The following is a 23,544-nucleotide window of genomic DNA, read 5'->3' on the forward strand; positions in this document are numbered from 1 at the left end:
CCAAAGCGAACTAGCTCACGCTCCAACGCTTCATTTATTATGAACGGCGGCACATTTGAAACCGTGATTTTTGAAGAAGCCGCATAGAGTGGAGTGACTTGCACTAAATCATCGTTAATAATAAGGCCATTTTCAATTATCTGATTAACGAAATTCTGCGTTTTCAGAAAAACTACAACAGCCTTGTTCATACGAGAGGCAGAAGAAATATTTTCGTGGCCTACCGCTTCCCCTGTCGCCACAAGCACATCCTCCACCATTACCCCATCAGGAGGCACACACCTGAATCCATTACGCAAGGACAGCGCCTCAGCCTGAGACGCCATCCCTCCGCACAAACACTCGCCGTAACAGCAACAATAAATGAAAAATAAACACTTACCAAACCATGCAGAAACAAGATGAAAAGGGAAAAAAAAGAGAAATAGGTGAAAGTCCACCACTCAAACTTCGCTCCCCCAACACCACTCTCCAGGGCCGGAGTGGGACTCATTTTCAGCCCTGGAGTTTCATGCCTTAGACCGGCCCACTTTAGTTCCCGACTGACTATTAAAATATTGTAATTAAACCCTCAGTATATAAGGCCCAATCTTTCAAGGGCTATCTGGCCCTTCCCTCTACCCCTACCCCTCCAACCAAAAAAGAATTGAGACAACCCTACCCCTTCACGGGAACGCGCAAAACGTAGGGGTAGGGGCAAGGGGTGAACTGGGATTGAGCCTAAGTCTGCAATAGTGCACTGTTCTGTACAGCCTTGTAATTCATTGTATTTTTCAAAAATATAATTTTCTTTTCAGTGCAATATCAGTACACAGTGTTTTAAAAATACAGAGGTCCCAAAAGTGATCTAGGGGGTTCGGGGGCATATTATTTTCCCACTGTCATTGGCAAAGAACATCTGACTGTGTTAAGTAGGAATCCATTGCAATAAAGTTATTCTCATTATGGGCACAGTATGTAATAGGCTATTGCTCTACCTGCTCTCCTCTCTCATCTCCATCTCATTCTCTCGTTCTTCTTCTCTCAGTCTCTTTATCTTTACCTGTAAATCTCCCCTTCCTGAAGATGCTTAGATTGATACATTCTTGGCAAAGTGATTATTTATGTCGGTCGTTTAAAATTTCTATCGTAAAACAGCTGTTTAGTTTAGCCACTTGCACCTTATCTCGTGAAGCATCGCGTTGGGATTCGCGCGCGGCTGCGGCTCGCGCTTCTGTGAACATAAATCCCGCTTGCTTTGATCGGTCATCTCAAACATTTTGCCATTGCCGACGAGCGGTGTTTGAGTGCTGAAGCAGCTCTGATGATGAGGTCGGTTATCGTCGCGATATGCGAATCATTGCAGCAGTTAATATTAGGCAATTATTTCAAAACGTTCATTATACACTCAGGAAAAACGGAGACCTCAATGGTCGTATACGGCCCTGACTCGTAGGCTATTTGGCCGCTTGAGTTTCTAGAGATATTTTATTATTTTGGCCTTTTCAGCGCCGCCTTTGCGCCTATAGGCTATTATCCATGTTTTGTATCTCTTATTTTTTGTTCACACATCTCTTACAAAGTGACATATGATTTTTTTTTGTGGGGCTGCGATAAAATAATAATAATAAAAAGTAGTGGGGCTGCGCTATGACTGGAGCCTATGAGGAAAGCATTCAACCCAGTGCCATGACAACACCGGCCCTCCTGGCCAATAAAACAGACCGGCCCACCGGGAATTCTCCCGGTGCTCCCGATTAGCCAAGCCGGGCCTGCCACTCTCGCACGTGCAAACTCCCAGAATTCCAGAGAGAGAGAGAAATTCACCTATTTTTTTTAAACTAAAAGCCAAAGTAGACTAGAATGTTATTTGACCCTAAAAAGAGATTATAAATTAGCAGAATATCTCTCTACTGTCAGAGATAGAAAGCAGAGACAGATCCTAACCAGGTACAGGCTCAGTGATCACAAATTGGCAATCGAAACAGGAAGACACAAAAAATCATGGCAACCAAAAGAAAACAGAACGTGTGATCACTGTTTGACAGGTGAGGTTGAGACAGAGATGCACTTTCTCCTACAATGTGAAGCGTTCAAAGACACAAGGAACCTTTACTTTAACAAATTTAACCATATAATCCCAAATTTCAAAGACCTGAATGAAATTTCTAAATTAAACTTTCTCCTGGGAGAAGGAGACAGAACTTATCTTGCTGCCCAATATGTAAAAACATGCCACAACCTGAGGGGCAGTGAGTGACCGACACACACACACACACACACACACACACACACACACACACACAAATATATCCAAACATTGTGTTAAGTTTCATAACTTATATATAGTAAAGTTATTACCATATAGAAACATTACTATATGTTTTTATTTATTTTTATTTTTATTTTATTTTATTTTATTTTAATTTTTTTTTCATATAACTGTTTTATTATGTTTGTATATATTACATATATATTTTATTTGTATATTTTGTATATGCTTTGGCAACATTGTTTCAAAAACTTTCATGCCAATAAAGCCCCTTTGAATTGAATTGAATTGAATTGAATTGAATTGAGAGAGAGAGAGAGAGAGAGAGAGAGAGATTTCTTTCACGCGAAGCCACGGCGCGCACAACACAACAGCCCTGCTTAATGGGTGACGATGAGGACAGAACTAAACATTCAAACGGTTACAGATTTAGATTTTGGCTTCCAATGATTATAAAAAATAAGATATTTGAGGTATAACCATTCAAAACTAAAGCCGCATTCTCTCCAACGCAACTTCCTTCCCTTCACAGCGGTGCGCTGTCATTTCTCCCTAAAACCCAAACCGAACTTCAGAATCTGCACGATCGGTGATTGTTGTAATATGTAGTCTATACTGTTGCTAAACTGCAGGACGCGTGTAATAAAAGGATATTAAAAGTACCAAAATTGACGCAATAGACGCTGTTCCAAATGCGGTGCGCGCTCCGAAACACACCGCAATGAGACAAGCAACGTTTATTTTGTGCTTCGTGTGCGCATCTAAACGATCAAATATACACACAAATATGTCAAAATGGCCGTCTCTGAGATGCACTTAAAGAGTTTATTCACTTAAATACAGTTTATGTCTTAAATGGGCGTAAATAGTTTGGAGAAAATATGATGCCTAATAATGATTAGATCTGCATTTGGTCTTAAAGAGGCATCAGTCAAATAAACCTGCTGACGATTGCTCCATTAATGTGAATCAAACAACAAAAGGCAAAGAGAAAATCAGTCGCAGCTCTTGAATGAATAATTTTGGCTTTTATAAGCTTTAATCTATCTATGATAAACTATGCAGTGTTATTTTACATCTGACTTTATTAGATGTCTTTTTAGCCCATATTACTCCTGAACAGTAATGTCAGTAGTATATAATTTGTATATCTGACTGTTTTATTGTATACTTTTTTTCTTTGACCATGTGTTTGTACTATGTTTTTGGTGTCCTATATGTCTTCTGTATATAAAACACAAAAGCCTGCACCCTTCTGCATAACATAAATGGTTTATTTGTATATAAAGCAATATTAATAATTTTCTATATTCTTTTTTTTCTCTTTTTTTTATATAACTGAAGACTCAAATCATTTACTGTTGTTTTTAGTATTATTATTAATTTTTATTAATATTCATAATCAGTAGTATATCTGTTTTATACTTTTTATATACATTCATAATAATTTGTACTCAATGTATTTTGTGAAGATGTGGGGGAGAGAGACTTTGGGGGACTTTGTGTGCTGGACTGAAATGTATATTCAGTGTTTATACAAGCATAGCATAAGGGTATACATTCCAACGTTAATGAAAACCATATGTTCTTCTGCTGAATGTATGTGTTCCTATGATGATGTAGTTTTTTTTCCTTGGTCAGTGGTATAAAAACCAAGCCCTTTTGTCCGAAAATCAGGAAGAGATGGACATGTAGAGAAGATGACTGAGAAGCTGAATTAGACCTTCACTTGGTCCATTGTCTCTTCCTCCTATGTTTTATATAATTAATAAATAAGAGATCTCTTGGCAAAATCACTGGTGTCTGTTTCCATGAAATTAAACAACAGGGGAAAGCAAGATTTTTAAATCAAAAATAACAAAAAGAACCGATAAGAATACCGTTAAAGTACCGGATCGATAAGGAGTATCGGTAAGAGTAGTAATACCGTTAAAACCTTAACGATACCCATCCCTACCTGCTACTATCATTTTAATCAAAGAACAAAAGACAAAGAGAAAAACCCTTCCCTGCGCTTGACTCAATAACTTTTGTAACTTTAGTTGTAAGCATTAGCACCTGAAAAACATAAAGCCGTGTTTGTTTCACTTGTCTTTTCATTCTATTGTATTGTGCCACCGTTTGCTATTTATTTGTTCCTATTTTATTACTGCAAAACAAAATAAAAAAACTATTCTTAGATTATCCTCACTTCTGAAGGTGAGTGGACTATAGTGGATATATATAACTGATAAGCAAGTGTTGTGGTGTTGAGTGTAGCTGATGGTGAAATGTACTCACTTGAGTATCTTCAGCTCACACACAGGCTTCTTCAGTCCCTCACAGATCTCTTTGACTCCAGAGTCCAGCAGACGGCTGTTGTTCAGGTTCAGCTCTTTCAGGATGGTTTTAGAGGAGAGAACAGTAGCTAGAACTGAACAGCTTTTCTCTGTCAGTTCACAATTATTCAGCCTGAACACAGAAACACCATAATTTATTATTCAGCACATATTCAACACACATCAGATCAACAGATCTTCATATCTGCTCACACAAGTGACTGACAGTCTTTTATAATCAATTAACAGAGAAGTTATAATGTATAAATCATGTTGACTCACTTGATTTTCTCCACTTTGCTATGAGAGTCCATCAAAAGAGCAGAGAGCTTCTCTACATCCAGATCTCCTAATTTATCTTCACTCAGATCCAGTTCTGTCAGTAATAATGGACTTTTACACAGAACTTTAGTGAGATACTCACATGCTTCCTGTGCAGCATCACTTTTCAAAAACCTACAGGAAGTAGAATTACAAATCAGATAATATTCCAATTTGATGCCTTTTGCAGCTTCATCCTGAATGAGTCACTAAACAGAGTAGAATGATTTATTACAAGCATTTGTATCAATCAATTAAATCAAAATGAAATTTACAGCATGTAATAACCATAAAATACACATAAACATACAGAACGCAAACAAACAATATGCCATTTTCATGTATGAGCAAACACCAGTGAGAGAAAATACAGAAAAGTATTTCATTGTTTTCACTTATTACTTCTTTACACATAAACAGAAAACATACAACAGAACATCTATAATTACAGTAGCTGATCAAAACTAAAATATGCCCAAAACAGAAAATGATATTGTGATATGATAATTTGTCCAAACTCATATGACACCGCCAGACAAATACACTGAATCTTATCAGAAATTATATGCTGAACACAAATATAACGAAACAACTTATTAATGAAAATAATAGTGTAAATTCTATTGTCCCAGTGATCAGCCAATAATATCTCGGCCACTGATATATTTTGCACCGCTAGTCCAGTGTAGTATTAATGTGTAGTGTTGTGTAATATCTGGTTAAAATCATAGTTATGATAATTGTCTGGTTTATCACCTGATGGTCTTTAATTTACAGTGTTCATCCTGTAGTAAATCACTGAGCTCCTTCACTCCTGATTGTCCAGGATCATTTCCTCTGAGATCCAGCTCTATCAGGTGTGAAGGGTTTGATCTCAGAGTTGAAGCCAGAGCTTTATAACCTTCTTCTGTGATACTGCAGTCTGAGAGTCTACAGAAAATAAAACTATAAATTAATCTCACATTATGGTTTAAGTTACTTCATTATTTCACAATACTCTGAATACAAAATATGAAAGATCACATTAGAGCTGAATACTTTATCAGATGCATAGATAAGCCACTTCTTCATTAATGTGTGGATTGATTAATGAAGACTCAATTTTATCATAAATGTAGGAAAAATGTAATTGTAAAGTAATGATTTTTTATGTATTTTTTGGGTTTTATTAGTTGGGTATCTAGAGAAACCGATAATATGCATTTTCTGCATGTAAACGAAAAAATGATTCTACAGATGGATGAAATTTACACTTGATCTAGCCTATTCATGCGTGTTATTTTTAGTTAATTTATATCAGGTCTGTAACATGATTAGCTATAAAAGGGATGTGTAACATCTGGACCAATCAGACACACACAAATTATTCATTATATTTGATGAAAATTCAGCAAACTCACTCTCCCAACAAAGGTATATGAAACTTCCCCCAAAACTAACATCACAAATGAAGCTAACACACTGGCAGAACCCGGTGTCCTGTTTCAGGACACATTGAGACTGATAAGAATTTTACGACCCCAAAAGGAAATTCCAGAGAGCTGTGACTCTCACTTAATTTTTGCTGAGAAGGAGAAATAAACCCTGTTAACCCTCAGAGGTCGGCAATCACGCCGGCGTGATCTGCTCGCTTTTTTCCTTATGAGTTGAATTGAGACCCGAAATACTCTTTTGACTTTGATATTACAAAACAAGTTTCATACATCAATCGATTCTGTTAAATGTGTATTATTTTTGTGTATACTCACAATAAAAACAAAGTGTTGTGCTTTTTGCCAAATAAAGAAAAATAAACACGAGGCGAGTTCTGCCTTCTCTCTGCCAGTGTAGTCCATTCTGAAACGCGTCCGAAAATGAACAATAACTCAGCGAATACTCAGCCAATCAGGCATACAGACACACAGGCATGAAGCTTGAATTCTCTTCTTTTAAATGAAGTAATTTATATAAAAAACAAATATTCTCATCTTGTAAAATTTGTATTAAAAGAGAGCGATTCCAGTCGAGCTAATTACAGCTGATTCAGATGTAATGTGACTCCACCCACGGAGAGCGCGCGCTATTCAAACGCAAATGGCTGAGGCAATCCAAGCGCAATCCTGTGAACGCCCCCATATCAGCGCGAGAAAACACACAAGTTTATTCAGATTATTACTTGTTTACACCGTCTTGCAGCGCTGTGAGGAATAATAATAATGGAAAATGTCCCTCAGAAGTGCGGGTATATCGAGGAGCGAGCTGAGGAATACTAGTAAGTTTTTTCCTTCTCACGTGAATTTCTTCACGTGGGTTTCTGTTTATGAATGAATGAACGGCAGAGATGCGCGCTGTTTACCACAGCTGGCAAAGACAGTTTAAATTTAAATCGCGTGTGTGAATGAATGATGATGTTTCAGCAAACTGTATTGCTATACTGAGATGAGTAAAAATCGACTGAAATATGCTGAAATAAAATGTAGGCTATTTGTATAAGCAACGTATTAAACTGCAAATTAACAATATGCCCTAATATTTCATGAAAACAATGTTACAGTCAGGCGAAATATGAAAGTAATGAATACATAGATAAAATGTAGGCCTATAATAATTTTTTTTTTTACAAAGAAAGAGTACACTTGAAATATTGTTGAAATTGTAATTATTGTTGTAACTGTAACCTTTTTAATAAAATAGCAAAACATATTTACAAGATAGATGTAAGCAAAATCTTAAATGGTCAATATAAGTCTTCTTCTAAATATATCTTTTGTCCTTGCATTGTGGCTCAGTCAGTGTCACACCTGAATGAATGGCTAATTATGCAGAGTCATTATGCAGAGTGGGTGGGACATTGTAATCTCAGGTGTAAACCACTCCTCGTTCACGCCCCTCTCGCATATTGGCTTTCCAAGCAAAACCTGTTTTACATCAATTTAAATCAATGTATGGTTTTATGTGAACGATAAAGCAAGACTATTTTCACATAATTTTGAAGAAAAAACTCTAGGCGAGGACATCCATTAGTCAAATTCTTATTGACACATATTTACTATGTGTTTTGTGGCCTTATTTCAGAAATTTTAGTTTTTAGTTTTTTCAATAACCATGCATAAACATTATTCTCTCAAAAATGAAAACATGTACATACACGTGGCTCACATATTATGGTAGCCCTGTTTGTGCTTTATAGAGTGAATTTACACCTTTGCCATTAATATGTTTATAAGCAACTGAAAAAAGCACAAATGTCAGGGCATGTCAGAACATCTCAAGGGCCCCAAAAACAGCCCAGACCACAGAGGGTTAATCCTATATATTCTATAACCACTTGAGAAATGTATAAATATGTTTCTAATTTCCCCATCTCATGATTTTCCTTTTATGTGGTTTGGCCTATGTATTCTTGTAAACTCTATTGGGGTTAATATTTCAGACTTTGCATACTATGGTTTACCAAAATCATATGTGTGGCAAGTTTGGTCTCTATAAACTCCAATCTTCGTTTCCCATTTGTAAATTTACATTACAAATTTACATTACATTTTGCTAACTTTGTGACGCATTAGTATTATAAGAATCTTGAAGATTCTTTGCTTAAACACCCAATGAAATTGCATATTCAAATGCCCTGCTAGAACACAATGGATCATAAAATTTCCCTCCAAAGGGAAATCTTTTTATTGGCTCACACACCTCCAGAGGGTGTTACATCTTCACGCTTTAAAAATCACTGATCACAAGATCAATGCTCTCTCTTACTCTCTTCTGGAATCCTGATGTGAAGATGATACTGAACTAGAAGTTTCTAAGGACCCCCAAACTTGTGCCAGGCTGCGGCCTTGCCTCTCCATTCACCGAAGATCCTCTGACTCCCACTGGTTCTCTCTCATCAAGACCACATCAGCAAAGATCAACTGGAGCCTCAGCAAATTGCATCAGGACAGTTTAATTCAAATGGGCGAGACATGCAAGTATCGAACTTAGTCTCATTATTTGATACATTAAGTATCCTTATCCCTTTTAAAGAAGGGCGTGTTAGAACTAAACTGATGGTTTGCTCAAGGTTGTTGATCTGCTGAATTTCAAACAATGCTATAACTTCTTACTTTCCTGTATTCTGCTTCAGCTCTCTTTCCCTTGGTAAACTGTGTGTATGTGTATGTTAGAGTAGTTTACGTGTTTAGTCTAGTTAATAAAGTATTGTTCATTGCACACGTAAAGTTGTCCGTGTCTCAAGCTAGTAGTACTGTAAAGTAATAAAAACATTTCCCATGCCCTGGAAATGTAAATTTCTTAGAATTAATAAACAATTAACACCGAGTGTTCACGGGACAAACATATTAATTGATTGTAATATTAATTTATAACATTAAGTTAATTATATTAACTGATGCAAATATTCAATCAATTATAACCAGTTTTTATTGATTATTAATATTTCATAGAGCTAATTTCCTACAGATGTCTTAGAGAGGCAGAGTCTCTCAGTAATAAAGATGAGCAGAGGCCCTCCAATCTGTGCAAGACTGCGTAAAAAGATTGTGGAATACTTTAAAAACAATGTTCTTTAACGTCAAATCGCAAAGGCTTTGCAAATTTCATAATCTACTGTGCATATCATCAAAAGATTCAGAGAAATTGGAGAAATCTCTGTGCGTAAGGGACAAGGCCGAAGACCTTTATTGGATGCCCAAGGTCTTCGGGCCCTCAGACAACATTGATCAGCATGATTGTGTCAATGACATTACTAAATGGGCCCAAGGAATACTTCCAGAAACAACTGTCAGTAAACACAATCCGCAACATATGCACCCCTGAAGACGACGTCTATTTCAGGGAAGGCCTCGTGTATTTCAGCAGGACAATGCAAAACCACATACTGCAGCTATTCAGGCACATCATTAAATGAAAAATACGTCAAAGATGAACGAACTCATCAGCAGCTATAAGGCAAGAATGGGACCAAATTCCAACACCAAAACTCCAGACACTCATAACCTCGATGCCCAGACGTCTTCAAACTGTTTTGAAAAGAAGAGGAGATGCTACACCATGGTAAACATGCCCCCGTCCCAACTTTTTTGAGACATGTAGCAGACATCAAACTTGAAATAAACTCATTTTGTGCATAAAATTGTAAAATTTCTCTGTTTAAACATTTGTTGTGTTATCTATGTTCTATTGTGAATAAAATACTGGCTCATGTGATTTGAAAGTCTTTAGTTTTCATTTTATTAAAGCAACAACATGGAACTTTTCCTCTGCGGTCGCCCTACAGGTTGGAAGCGGAATTGTCCATTACCGCTGTCGTAAAATGATTTACGGTTACTGTCAACGCATTCTCATCCCCAAATCGTCACTTTCAAACATTCTTCAATATCCGACGCACAAAGCACCCTTAGCGTCAATATGAGACGCTTCGGTTATGGGTAGGTTTAGGTCTGTGGTAGGGTTATGCGTCTCATATGGACGCTAAAGGGTGCTTTGTGCGTCAGATATTGAAGAAATTTTGAAAGCGTCAGTATATGACGACTTGGGATGAGAACGGGCTGTTACTGTATATGAAGCATGCAGGTTTTTTTCATATGGGCAATGATAATATTATTAATCTTCCTCCTTTCATAATTTATACATGTTTAGTAGACTAAACATTTTAACTCAAACATTTGCGATTTGCATGTCGATTGCAATGCTCAAATCTGAACGAGAATGATAGCGATAGCATCCTAACCATCTAAAACTAGCATGTTAGTGTTTACTAGCTACCAGATTGATAATTCGCTCATCTACTAACGTTAGCTGATTCATGAAGATAAATGGAGGACCAGATAGTTTCCGTAACGTAGCCAGGCAGACAACAGATTAGAAAAACTAAAGATAGTATGCAAGCAATTTACTTACTAATTCAACAGCATGACGGCCAAGTCAGCATCGGTCTGACGATAAGCTCACGCCAGCGAGCAAACGCTCGACCAATATTGATCCTCGTCCTGCCTTTCAGTTTATCACTCTCCCTTTTCCTCTTCCAACTCTACTCCGACAAAACCTTGGTCTTTTTACATTTCGCTGCTGCTTCAGCCATGACGAAAACAGACGCACGAAAACAAACGCGCTGGTTGGCCTGTCACGGCCGAATTTGAGGAAGTGGTGGGCGAAGTGACGTATGCCGTAAAGCAGTCGAATTTTGTAGTTCTTTTTGAGCTCTGGTTACTACCCGCACCCCGAAGTTACATAGTGCCAGTAAAAGCGATACAGACCCCGTAAGGCTCTGGCAGACGTCTCATTCAACCTATTGTAAGTCGATGTACCATCACAAGGGTCTTGGAAATATATTATGAAGGTTGAAAAACTACATGTTGTTACTTTAAAATAAAATAAAATAAAAATGTCCCAACTTTTCTGGAATTTGGCTTGTAAATACTCGCCAGACTATAACCATGATGCTAGTTTAACCCTTTGGGGTCGGCAAACGCGCCCCCGCGTTTTGCTGGATTTTCTTCACATTGTAGCACACAGGGCTTAAAGTGAAAAAAAATCCTGAGCCTGAACTTTGGGGATGTTGGGGGGGGGGGGGGGTATTATAATAAAATTAAAATAAAGTTGTTATTATAATAAAAAAACAGAGAGATATATAATGCGTTTTTTATTATAACAACAACTTTATTTAATGATATAAGTAAAAACATAATAAATATATAATATAGAACACATATTTAGCAAAATACTCTCTATAGCTCTTTTTTTCTAGCCAACTAACGTGCTATATCATATATTATGGTCATCAAATGGCTTTCCTGAGGTAAATGTTATGTGACAATTGTTCTCCAGCTGTTTTATTGACCCATTTGTTTCATTGATTGGTCGATATTATGTATGAAGGAAAATACATTTCGGTGATTTTACTGTATCTTTCAACATTGTTCATTCGTGTTTATTTACTAGCTAGAGATGATAGGTTCACCTGCCGCTAGGAATCTGTCCTGTCCACTGATCTATATAATGTCATTCTATATAGATCAGTGGTCGCGTCACATTTACAAGCGCCAAAACGGTATTTACTGTTTGAATTTCGTAATAAAAGTGACAGAATCTGAGAGCTGAGTTTTTTTTACATCATAAGTAACCTGCTCTGTCTAGTCTGTCGTTCTCCGTGTCCTCTTTGCTTCGCGATTTTTCTGTGCGTGAGAAAATATATGTGTGTCGTGAGAGCGTGTGAAAAGTGTCAGGGAGCTTGATTGACAGGCGATCTAACCAATCATAATCCGCCATCCGCCATTTTGTCCGACAAAGCAGTCAGGAGAGATAGCAGATTAACATGGGAGAATTTGAACTTGAAAAACGGAATGTACTGACACTTTCCGCGGTTTAAGACAACATTCCTTCTTATGTTCATTCATGTTTATTTGATGCTATAAATGAACTAGAAGGAAGAGATGATCGGTTCACGAGCAGCTTTAACCCTCTGAGGTCGGCAAACGCGCCCCCGCGTTTTGCTGGACTTTTTTTACATTGTAGCACTTTAAACTTAAATTACTCCGTCATTTATGGTCATACAGAAAAAATAAATATAAAAAAAGAATCTGTGATATTTCTACTTTTGTATGTGTCCACTTACAATCAAATCAAAACATTGTGCTTTTGAAAAATAAAGAAAATAAACAGGGTGTGCTTTCTGCCTCTCCGTCGCGGTGAACTTTTTTTTCTTGAGCACATCTATAAACTGAAACAAAACTCAGCGAATACTTGTCACACATTTATGAGCCATATACCTTTATAAACATTTAAGTGTGTACTTTTAAATGATCGGATTCAAACTGAAAACAAATATTTTCTGTTTAAGTAATTTGTATATAACCAACAAGATGTCCAGCTTCTCAAACGCTTGCTCATTACAGTTAATTTGGCCACGCCTACTCGCGCAAAAGATATTCACATGCAAATCTCCACATGGAACGCGAACGCGCTCGTTACCTCAAAAACAAAACACTTCATCAGTCTCTGCTTTTCGTCGAGTTTGAAAGACGTGAGTTTACATTGGCTTTACCCCAGAAGAAGAATGCGATTTCAAGACAAGAAAGATAAGGTAAGAAATTCTTACATATTAGTTTGTTATTGTTGCATAAATTTCACATTGCAGTTGAATGTTGCTAGATATATGGTGAATATTATAATATTTAGACCCGTGTTTACTGTTACTGTGTTTGTGGATATCTGCTCAAACGTAGATATGTATATGGTAGGCCTAACCATAATGTTTTATATTTGAGCGCGATCGCGTTTGAATGTATCACATTTTGGATCGCGATCGCGTTTGAATGTATCATATTTTGGAAAAGCAAAACGCTCCAAACGGCTTCATGTTTTACTATTATCTCATTTCATATCATCATAACGAATGGAAACATTTGAAGTAACATGATAATCAATATATTTTTCTCTAGCTTAGTTGTTACTGAAATCTTTTTGAAAATGTATATAGGCTGCTATATTGTTATTATTTTATGCAGCACTGCGCATAGCCTATACCTACAAGGCACAACAAACCTGTGTTCATTATATAATATATTGTTGGAAACATTTGTGTGAGTGTGTGTGTGTATTCTGTGAATTTTAAAAAGCAATTTTAACCAGAAAAATCTCAAATGTATTCCCAAAATCGTGCAGGCCTTTCTCTTGATATCAGTATGTTCACTTTTTTTTTTTTTTTTTTTTTTCAGGGCCCAGATGCCACTGAGTCCTGCTGACTTCAACATTCACAGTACATGTCTCTGTACATGAACATGGTAAAGTGAAAATCAAACACCTTGGAAATGAAAGGTATGTACAATGTTTTTAGGAATGGCACAAAGGTCTCTTTCTTTGGATCATTGTTATCAATAAGTGTTTTTTTTTTTTTTGTTGTGTATTTTTGGATTATGTTGTAAATAAATCCAAACAATTTTAAAAGCCATTCTTTTTTTAATCTCCTCATTCTTTGTGCAAGGTTGGTCAGAATGATGGGCCCTGATAAGCTCCTAATAGGGCCATTAGGGAGTGTCTTTGTCTTTCTCAGGTGTAAAAAGCCTTACATATTAATGAGATGATCCGCCCCTTCGCATATTGCTTTTTCACACAAAACACGTCGTAAAAATTTTAAATCAATATATTGTCTTCTCTGAATGCGCAGTCAGGGTGATTTTCACATAGTTTTAGAGCAAATATTCTAGGCTACGTCATACAATTTTCAAAAGTCTTGTGAAGAAATAATAAGTATGGGTTTCATGACCTTATTTCAGTGAGAATTTTTTTTTGTATTTTCACAAACCACGCATAAATGTCATTATCTCAAAACTACAAACTTTTACACACATGCTGTTGATATATTATTGTAGCAGAGTTTGTGCTGAATACAGTGTAATAAGACTTTAGCCATGAAAATGTCACAAGTAACAGAAATAAGCACAAATGTCAGAGCATGTCAGAACACCTCCAGGGCCCAGAAAACAGCTCAGACCCCAGAGGGTTAACTGATGCTCTACAGCGATCTGTCAGACACATTTAAGAGCCACAAAACGGTATGTATCGTTTAAATTTCTTTTTAAAAAATGACCAAATTTGAAAGGTGAGACTTTGTTTAATATGTTTAATATCAAAAGTAACCGAAAAGTAACCTGGTCTGTCCTGTCTGTCAGCGTGTTGTCAGTCTCCTCTCTGCTCCGCGATGTATTTTTCACTGCATGAGAACATGGTGTGGCATGAGAGCAGCGTGGCTTGTCGGAGATAGCGACAGTAACTAAGGGGGGCGGGTCTTTGCGAATGCATGAGAGTTGGCAGCTCTGAAGCTAACTGCGAACTGGTTCACTTCCTGCACAAGACCCGCCCTCCTCTCTAGCAATTGGCTAAGACAACCTAATATCATGCTCCAATTGGCTGTGACAGCTGTGCGTGCTGACTCTTGAATCAAGGTGGTAGGTTGAAGGGGACCGGTGTGTTATTCAAGTCATATTAGGGCCTGTTCACATATCGCGTCTTTTGCGCGCTCAAGTTCGTTATTTCAAATGTAGCCGCGCGGTATGCGTGCTCATAATGGAAGCGACGCGCTCATTTTTTTCAAGCGCGTCCGCGCCGATAGTGCCTCCGACTGTAATTTGCAGCCTGATAAATACATTTTGCATGCGCCGGAGGCCGGACCTGCCCTCAAGCCGGAAATCCGGCCCCCGGCCGGAATACTTTAAGCCCTGAGCACAATAAACTTAAATTACTCCGTCATTTATGGTCATACAGAAAAAAGAAATATAAAAAAATAATCTGTGATATTTCTACTTTTGTATTTGTCCACTTACAATCAAATCAAAACATTGTGCTTTTGTAAAATAAAGAAAATAAACAGGGTGTGCGTTCTGCCTCTCCGTCGCGGTGAACTTTTTTTTCTTGAGCACGTCTATAAACTGAAACAAAACTCAGCGAATACTTGTCACACATTTATGAGCCATATACCTTTATAAACATTTAAGTGTGTACTTTTAAATGATCGGATTCAAACTGAAAACAAATATTCTCTGTTCAAACTGCAAACAAATATTCTCTGTTTAAGTAATTTGTATAAAACCAACAAGATGTCCAGTATCTCAAACGCTTGCTCATTATATTTAATTTGACCACGCCCCCACGCGCAAAAGAGATTCACATGCAAATCTCCATATGGAACGTGAACACGCTCATTACCTCAAAAACAAAACACCAAAACACTTCACAAGTCTCTGCTTTTCGTCGAGTTTGAAAGACGCGCCGTGAGCTTACATTGGATTTACCTCAGAAGAAGAACGCGATTTGAAGACAAGAAAGATGTAAGGTAAGAAATTCTTACATATTAGTTTGTTATTGTTGCATAAACTTCACATTGCAGTTGAACTGTCGCTAGATATATGGTGAATATTATAATATTTAGACCTGTGTTTACTGTCAAATACTGTGTTTGTGGATATCTGCTCAAACGTAGATATGTATAATATGGTAACCATAATGTTTCATATTCTGGAGCATGCTGTGCATTTGAATGTATCGTATTTTGGAGCGTGGATTTTGGAGCGTATTTTGGAGAGCGTTTGAAAAGCAAAACGCACCAAACAGTAGGCTTTATGTGTTTACTATTATCTAATTTCATATCATCATAACGAATGGAAACATTTGAAGTAACATATGATAATCAATATATTTTTCTCTAGCGTAGTTGTTACTTAAATCTTTTGGAAGATTTATAGGCTGCTATAAGTTATTGTTATTATTATTTTATGCAGCACTGCCCATAGCCTATGCCTACAAGGCACAACAAACCTGGTGTTCATTATATTATATATTGTTGGAAACATTTGTGTGTGTGTGTGTATGTGTATGTGTGTATATGTCTGTATTCTGTGAATTTTAAAAAGCAATTTTAACCAGAAAAATCTAAAATGTATTCCCAAAATGGTGGCCTATAGTTTCTCTTGATACCAGTATGTTCACTCTTTTTCTTTTTTTTTTTTTTTTTTTTTCAGGGCCCAGATGCCACTGAGTCCTGCTGACTTCAACATTCACATGAGTCTCTGTATATGAACATGGTAAAGTGAAAATCAAACACCTTGGAAATGAAAGGTATGTACAATGTTTTTAGGAATGCCACAAAGGTCTCTTTCTTTGGATCATGTTTTCAATAATGTGCTTTTTTGTCATTTGTTGTGTATCTTTGGATTATGTTGTGTTGTAAATAAATCCAAACAATCAAACAGCCATTCTTTTTTAAATCTCCTCATTCTTTGTGCAAGGTTGCTCAGAATGACAGGGCCTGATAGCTCCTAATAGGGCCGTTAGGGGAGGGTCTTTGTCTTTCTCAGTTATGAAAGGCTTACATATGCATAAAGCTTTTTCACACAAAACACGTCGTACAAATTTTAAATCAATATATTGTCTTATCTGAATGAGCAGTCAGGGTGATTTTCACATAGTTTTAGAGCAAATATTCTAGGCTACGTGATACAATTTTCAAAAGTCTTGTGAAGAAATAATCAGTATGGGTTTCATGGCCTTATTTCAGTGACAATTTTTTTTTTTTGTATTTTCACAAACCACGCATAAATGTCATTATCTCAAAACTACAAACTTTTACATACATGCTGCTGATATATTATTGTAGCAGAGTTTGTGCTGAATACAGTGTAATAAGACTTTAGCCATGAAAATGTCACAAGTAACAGAAATAAGCACAAATGTCAGAACATGTCAGAACACCTCCAGGGCCAGAAAACCCCTCAGACCCCAGAGGGTTAACCCTCTGAGGTCGGCAAACGCGCCCGCGCGGTTTGCTGGATTTTTTTCACATAGCAGCAACATAAACTTAAAAAAATCCGTCATTTATGGTCATATAAATAAAATAAATACATGATTATAAACTATAGAGGGTCTTCTTTTTTTGTGTACACTCACATTAACATCAAAACCTTGTTTTTATTTTTAAATAAATAAAATAAACAGGGTGCGCTTTCAGCTCACTCTGTCTCCGCAAAAATCTTTCTGAAACAAGTCTGGAAAATGAACTGAAACTCAGCTAATACTTATCACACAACCATGAAACATGTGTCTAAAGAAAGCTTTAAATTTCTACTTTTAAATAAAACAATTGACATTCAAAACAAATATTCTCCTGCAATGTAATCTGTATGAAACTAAAGAGAAGTACAGTTTCTCCCGTCTCATCTAATTAACTGTAATGAGTTCACACCCACTCGCAGAGCGCGCTATTCATAAGATAATGTGCTGAGGTGATCTATGCAAAATAAGGTAACGCCCCCTGAAATGCCTTAAAACCAGCAAGTTTCATTCATTCACTTTTCTGCGCCGTTGGAAGATGACACGGTTCACTTGTGAAGAAGCCCTTCAGCTAGTCCTGGATAGTGATGACGAGTTCACTTTTTCCTCAGAAGAAGAGCGGGACTCTGACGACGAACGTTTGTATTTTGAAGAGCAACTTGATCCAGCCGTGGATAATATTTCGGATGAGTAAGTCTTTTTAAATTTACTTGCATAAGTTGACAAGCTATTTTATATAAACGTAGGCTACATATTTTACTGGTTGGACCATTTCGATACTTGTCATTCAGAGTAATTTATATTTAAATGGTCTAGGCTATTCTGTATAAAGTAGGAGAGAGTTTTATGCAGTCTGTTTTCTTTGGTTTTTAGTAGTTTTGTTCAAAATAACACATTTCGAGCTTTCTATATATTTCTCTGGTATTTTAGGCAAAGCTTATGAGTTTGGGTTCATTTATGAGACGAACTCCAGTTCACATGCCGACACGGAGCTCTATTGCCTGCTATTTTTAATTCTTATGTATTAAATACAGGCAATTTGTTGATGAAACAACGATTAAAATTAAGATACAATTAATACAAAACGAAATTCACTTTAAAGAAAGGCTTTATACAAAAAATAAACCTAATGAAATGGTCAAAATCTTGTCTGCCCACTCCATTTGTCTCGCGATTGCGCATGATCTTAGATCATGGCCTGTATGAAAGTTAGGATTTTGAAATTAATTTAGAAAATATTATGTATGTTTAGATTATATTTTGACTAGTGTTTATGCTGCCTCATTATCATCAACGAAAAGTGCTTGCAAATATCTATTGCAAATGTGTGTATGTGCTGAAATGTGTAAATATGCCCAGCTGATGAATTGCAAATGTGTTAATGTTTGCGTTGTGCTATCTCCGTAATGGCCCATTGACACGCAATATATGCCTACAGCACGTGTCTACAATTATTCGCATCAGTTATTCATATAGACTAATTTTTGCTTTATTTTGCTTAGAGCCCGCCATCAACGGGGCATAGGCATTTACTGTGAGATACCTGCAAATTTAGAACATTTAGTTCCTCCACATAGAGGAATTACAATAAAACAGATTGAAAAAAAACCCTTTGAATCTCATCTTCTTTGTTCAGGCACTTGATGGCCCATTAGTCACTGGGGGAGTGTATGTCACACCCCTGGTCTGAATCTCATTAATATTGATGGGCCTATACCCCTCCCATGCATAAACCTCTTCTGACAAAAAAACAGTTTTACAAGGTTTAAATCAATGTATTGTTTTATGAGAACGATTAGGCAGGATGATTTTCACATCATTTTGAAGAAAAAACTCTAGGCGAAAACATCCATTTGTCAAAAGTCTTGTGGACACATATTTACTATATGTTTTGTGGTCTTATTTCAGCAACTTTCATTTTTATTTTTTCAAATAACCACGCATAAACATTATTCTCTTAAAAACACAAAGATTTACAAGCATGTTGATCAGATATGATGGTAGCCCTGTTTGTGCTTTATAGAGTGAATTTACACCTTTGCCATTAACATGTTTATAAATAACTGAAAAAACAACAAATGTCAGAGCATGTCAGAACATCTCCAGGGCCCAGAAAACCCCTCAGACTCCAGAGGGTTAATTGTATTGATTGTTCTTTTAGCGTGACTCAGGGTGTATTCACACCTGCCTTGTTTGGTTCAATTGAATCGAACTCAAGTTCGTTTCCCCCCTTGGTGCGGATCCATTATTTTATATGAAAAAGTTAATAATTGTATTTTATTTAGAAAATATTTTAGTTTGTCTTGTATATTTTTTTATTAGATCAGATAACATTTTAAGCTGTCATATGGTTACGTTACAATGTGCCCCTCAAATGTTACATTGTACCCCACCTATGGGGCATGTTGTCACATATCACTTCCATTCTTTTGGGGTATATCAAGAAAAAAAGTGTATACTGTATTAATAAAACAAAACCACATAATTGTACTAGACGTGAAATTAATGTGGGAAAAAATAAATACTCTGAACCATAAGTAGATTCACACGAACTAAGAAAGTCAAAAAGCGTTACTTTGTGCCCTGCTCTCCCCTAAATGTTTGCATTTTTGAGAGAATAATGCATGGTTATTGAAAAAACAAAAAAATAAAAGTTTTTGAAATAAGGCCACAAAACACATACTAAATATGTGTCCACAAGATCTTTGACTAATGGATAATGGACTCTCCTAGAGTTTTTGCTTCAAAATGATCTGAACATCATCCTGCCTACTCATTCACATAAAGCAATACATTGATTTAAATTTTGTTTAGAAAGGCAATATGTGTGGGGGCGTGTGTGTCAATGATCATAAATAATGCTGTCATTCACACCTGAGAAGACAATGACCCGCATAATGAGCTGCATAATGAGCCCTTCACTCAGGTATGTCACTGAGAAGGAACTATAAGGAAGAATGTGAGGACCAAAGATACACACATATATATATATATATATATCGCTTTTAATTAATTTAGAATATAGTTAACAATATAATCTAAATATAAATGTAAGTCAAAAGCACATTTAGAGTACACAGTTATACATGGAAACAAATCCTGTTGAAATAGGCTATAAGGGGCCATTCTACAGAATTTGTTTAAAGTTAGAGTTGGAAATATCTTTTAAAAAATGTGCCTTTTTCCACAATTTTTTAATGCGTGCAAATTGTATAATATCCGTGGTAAACATTTCTAGTAACATTTCTAGTAACATTTCTTAATTCTCATTCTGTATTTTCAGAAAGTTTTGGAATATTTTTCCTCTCCACAAATTTGTCACTAGTGATGATTTTCGGCGCACGTTTGAGGTTGTTCATGCAACCGAACATTATGTAATTTATGTCATTACATTTTAATTCATTTAAGTGAAACTATATTGAATGGTATATAAAATATTTTTGCTGTCGTTATTGATGAAGGCATACTGTTGATAAATACAGATATCGTTTTATCACCCAGGCATAAGTTGAAATGTACTCACTTGAGTATCTTCAGCTCACACACAGGCTTCTTCAGTCCCTCACAGATCTCTTTGACTCCAGAGTCCAGCAGACGGCTGTTGTTCAGGTGCAGCTCTTTCAGGATGGTTTTAGAGAGAACAGTAGCTAGAACTGAATAGCTTTTCTTTTTCAGTTTACCATTACTCAGCCTAAACACAAAAACACAATAATTTATAATTCTACACATATTCAAAGCACATTAGATCATAAGTTCTTCATATCAACTCGCACATGACTGACAGTAATTTAAAATGAAAGAACAAAACAAAAAAAAACAGAGAAGTTATAATATCTAAAATCATGTATACTTACTTGATTTTCTCCACTTTGCTATGAGAGTCCATCAAAAGAGCAGAGAGCTTCTCCCAATCCAGATCTCCTAATTTATCTTCACTCAGATCCAGTTCTGTCAGTAATAATGGACTTTTACCCAGAACTTTAGTAAGACACTCACACGCTTCCTGTGCAGCAGCACTTTTCAAAAACCTTCAGGAAGTAGAAGAGAATTTAGATTTGATAATCTTGTTATATTTTTATGGTATTCGCAACTCAATCTTTCAATAATTGCCTCCAGTTTCAATTATTTGCAAAAATTATTAATATAATAATTTATGTTTTTTCCTTCATTATTTTTATGTCACAAAACCCATGAAATTCAGTTATGTAAGTGGTTGATTGCTTTGAATGGCAAGTCTTTAAATTCCTCTTTGTCTTTATAATGCACGTTTATCCTTTCTACTTTCATATAGATGATATCATATCTATGTCTTATTTTTAAATATTTGAAGAGAATTATGACCTGATGTCATAATTCATTAATTTTCATCATGTCTCACTTCAGTGTTTTCAGTGAACAGGACGGATCCTGCAGTAATTCATCAAGCTTCTTTACTCCTGATTGTCCAGGATCATTTCCTCTGAGATCCAGCTCTATCAGGTGTGAAGGGTTTGATCTCAGAGCTGAAGCCAGAGCTTTATAACCTTCTTCACTGATACTGCAGTCTGAAAGTCTAGGACAGAATAATCAGTTACTCCGCAAATGTCCTGAACAATATTAATCCATACAAAAACGGATAGATAAATATGGAAGCAAACAACAGGCACAAAGACTTTTAATATATTAGTAACCTTAGTCCCTCCAGTTTACAATTCTCTTTCAGTCCATCAGAGAGCAGCTTCACTCCTGAATCCTGCAGATTATTATTGCTCAGGTCAAGATCCTTCAGGTTGCTTTTTGAAGAAAGAACTGAAGCCAGAGCTGAACAGCTTTCCTCTGTTAGATCACACTTACTGAGCCTACAAATCATGCAAAACGTTATCAAATGCATCATATTCCTGTGATTTCTGTGGTGTTGAGTGTAGCTGATGGTGAAATGTACTCACTTGAGTATCTTCAGCTCACACACAGGCTTCTTCAGTCCCTCACAGATCTCTTTGACTCCAGAGTCAAGCAGACGGCTGTTGTTCAGGTTCAGCTCTTTCAGGATGGTTTTAGAGGAGAGAACAGTAGCTAGAACTGAACAGCTTTTCTCTGTTTGCTCACAATTATTCAGCCTGAACACAGAAACACCATAATTTATTATGCAGTACATATTCACCACACATCAGATCAACAGATTTCCATATCTGCTCACACAAGTGACTGACAGTCTTTTATAATCAATTAACAGAGAAGTTATAATGTATAAATCATGTTGACTCACTTGATTTTCTCCACTTTGCTATGAGAGTCCATCAAAAGAGCAGAGAGCTTCTTTCCATCCAGATCTCCTAATTTATCTTCACTCAGATCCAGTTCTGTCATTATTAATGGACTTTTACCCAGAACTTTAGTGAGATACTCACATGCTTCCTGTGCAGCAGCACTTTTCAGAAACCTTCAGCAAGTAGAAGAGAATGTTAGATTAGTTAATTTTACAATTGTGAACATGCTGTTGATCCACACACATACTTTTTTGGAACATAGTGTTTACTGTTTAAAGAAAAAAGTTTTGTGCGGTACATGTATTATCAATTGATCTGAAATGCTGTTAATACAATGCATTTATGCGTTGATCTAGCATATTATATATGATGTTTTATTGATTATTGATGTCACATTGCAGCATTGTTGGAAAGCCGTTAATTTTACTAAATAAAGTTTTTAAATCACCTGATTGTCTTTAATCTACAGCGTTCATCCTTTATTAAATCACTGAGCTCCTTCACTCCTGATTGTCCAGGATCATTTCCTCTGAGATCCAGCTCTATCAGGTGTGAAGGGTTTGATCTCAGAGCTGAAGCCAGAGCTTTATAACCTTCTTCTGTAACACTGCAGTTTGAAAGTCTATTTAAAAAAAGAAGTTTGTTTATTCTTTGTTAGAACACAGATTATCATGTGCTGAAATTGAAATTTCAGCCTATATAGTCTTTTTTTAAGTTCATCTAATCAAATAGGATATTGACAAATGTAAATTAATATCCAAAAATTTAGATTTTAAAAATACACACTTCAGTTTTTCCAATTTGCATTGTGTATTTGCCAACAGAACACAGATCTTCTTCATTCCTGACTTTCCTACTTTATTCTCACTCAGATCCAGCTCTATCAGGTTTGAAGGGTTTGAATTAAACGCTGAAGTCAGAGCAGCACAACCTTCTGCTGTAATACTGTTATTATTCAGCCTGAAGAGAAGAGAAAACAAAGACAGGAAACATTCTTCAGTTTCTCTCAAAACCTTCTTTAATGAACAACAATGATCAAAAACAAGGTACTGAAAATATGAAATAAAAAAATTATGTCAAATATTTTACATATAAAAGTATAAAA

The 23,544-nt window shown here is 36.2% G+C and overlaps 2 protein-coding genes across 2 annotated transcripts in view; one reads left to right on the forward strand and one right to left on the reverse strand.

The window, feature by feature from the left end:
• LOC307160070 (uncharacterized protein) overlaps window positions 1-23,544 on the reverse strand; it is a 719,517-nt gene that overhangs the window by 695,437 nt on the left and 536 nt on the right. The window contains exons 3-6 of the mRNA XM_079873884.1: window positions 23,226-23,399; window positions 5,647-5,820; window positions 4,852-5,025; window positions 4,532-4,702 (exon numbers count right to left, since the gene is read on the reverse strand). Coding sequence (XP_079730010.1) covers window positions 4,532-4,702; window positions 4,852-5,025; window positions 5,647-5,820; window positions 23,226-23,399 — 693 coding nt within the window. The remainder of the gene's footprint in view (window positions 1-4,531; window positions 4,703-4,851; window positions 5,026-5,646; window positions 5,821-23,225; window positions 23,400-23,544) is intronic.
• dnaaf4 (dynein axonemal assembly factor 4) overlaps window positions 1-23,544 on the forward strand; it is a 503,354-nt gene that overhangs the window by 144,536 nt on the left and 335,274 nt on the right. The gene's annotated exons all lie outside the window — the stretch shown is intronic.

The sequence above is a fragment of the Squalius cephalus genome (assembly GCF_949319135.1).
Source record: "Squalius cephalus genome assembly, chromosome: 6".
NCBI classification, from domain to species: Eukaryota; Metazoa; Chordata; class Actinopteri; order Cypriniformes; family Leuciscidae; genus Squalius; species Squalius cephalus.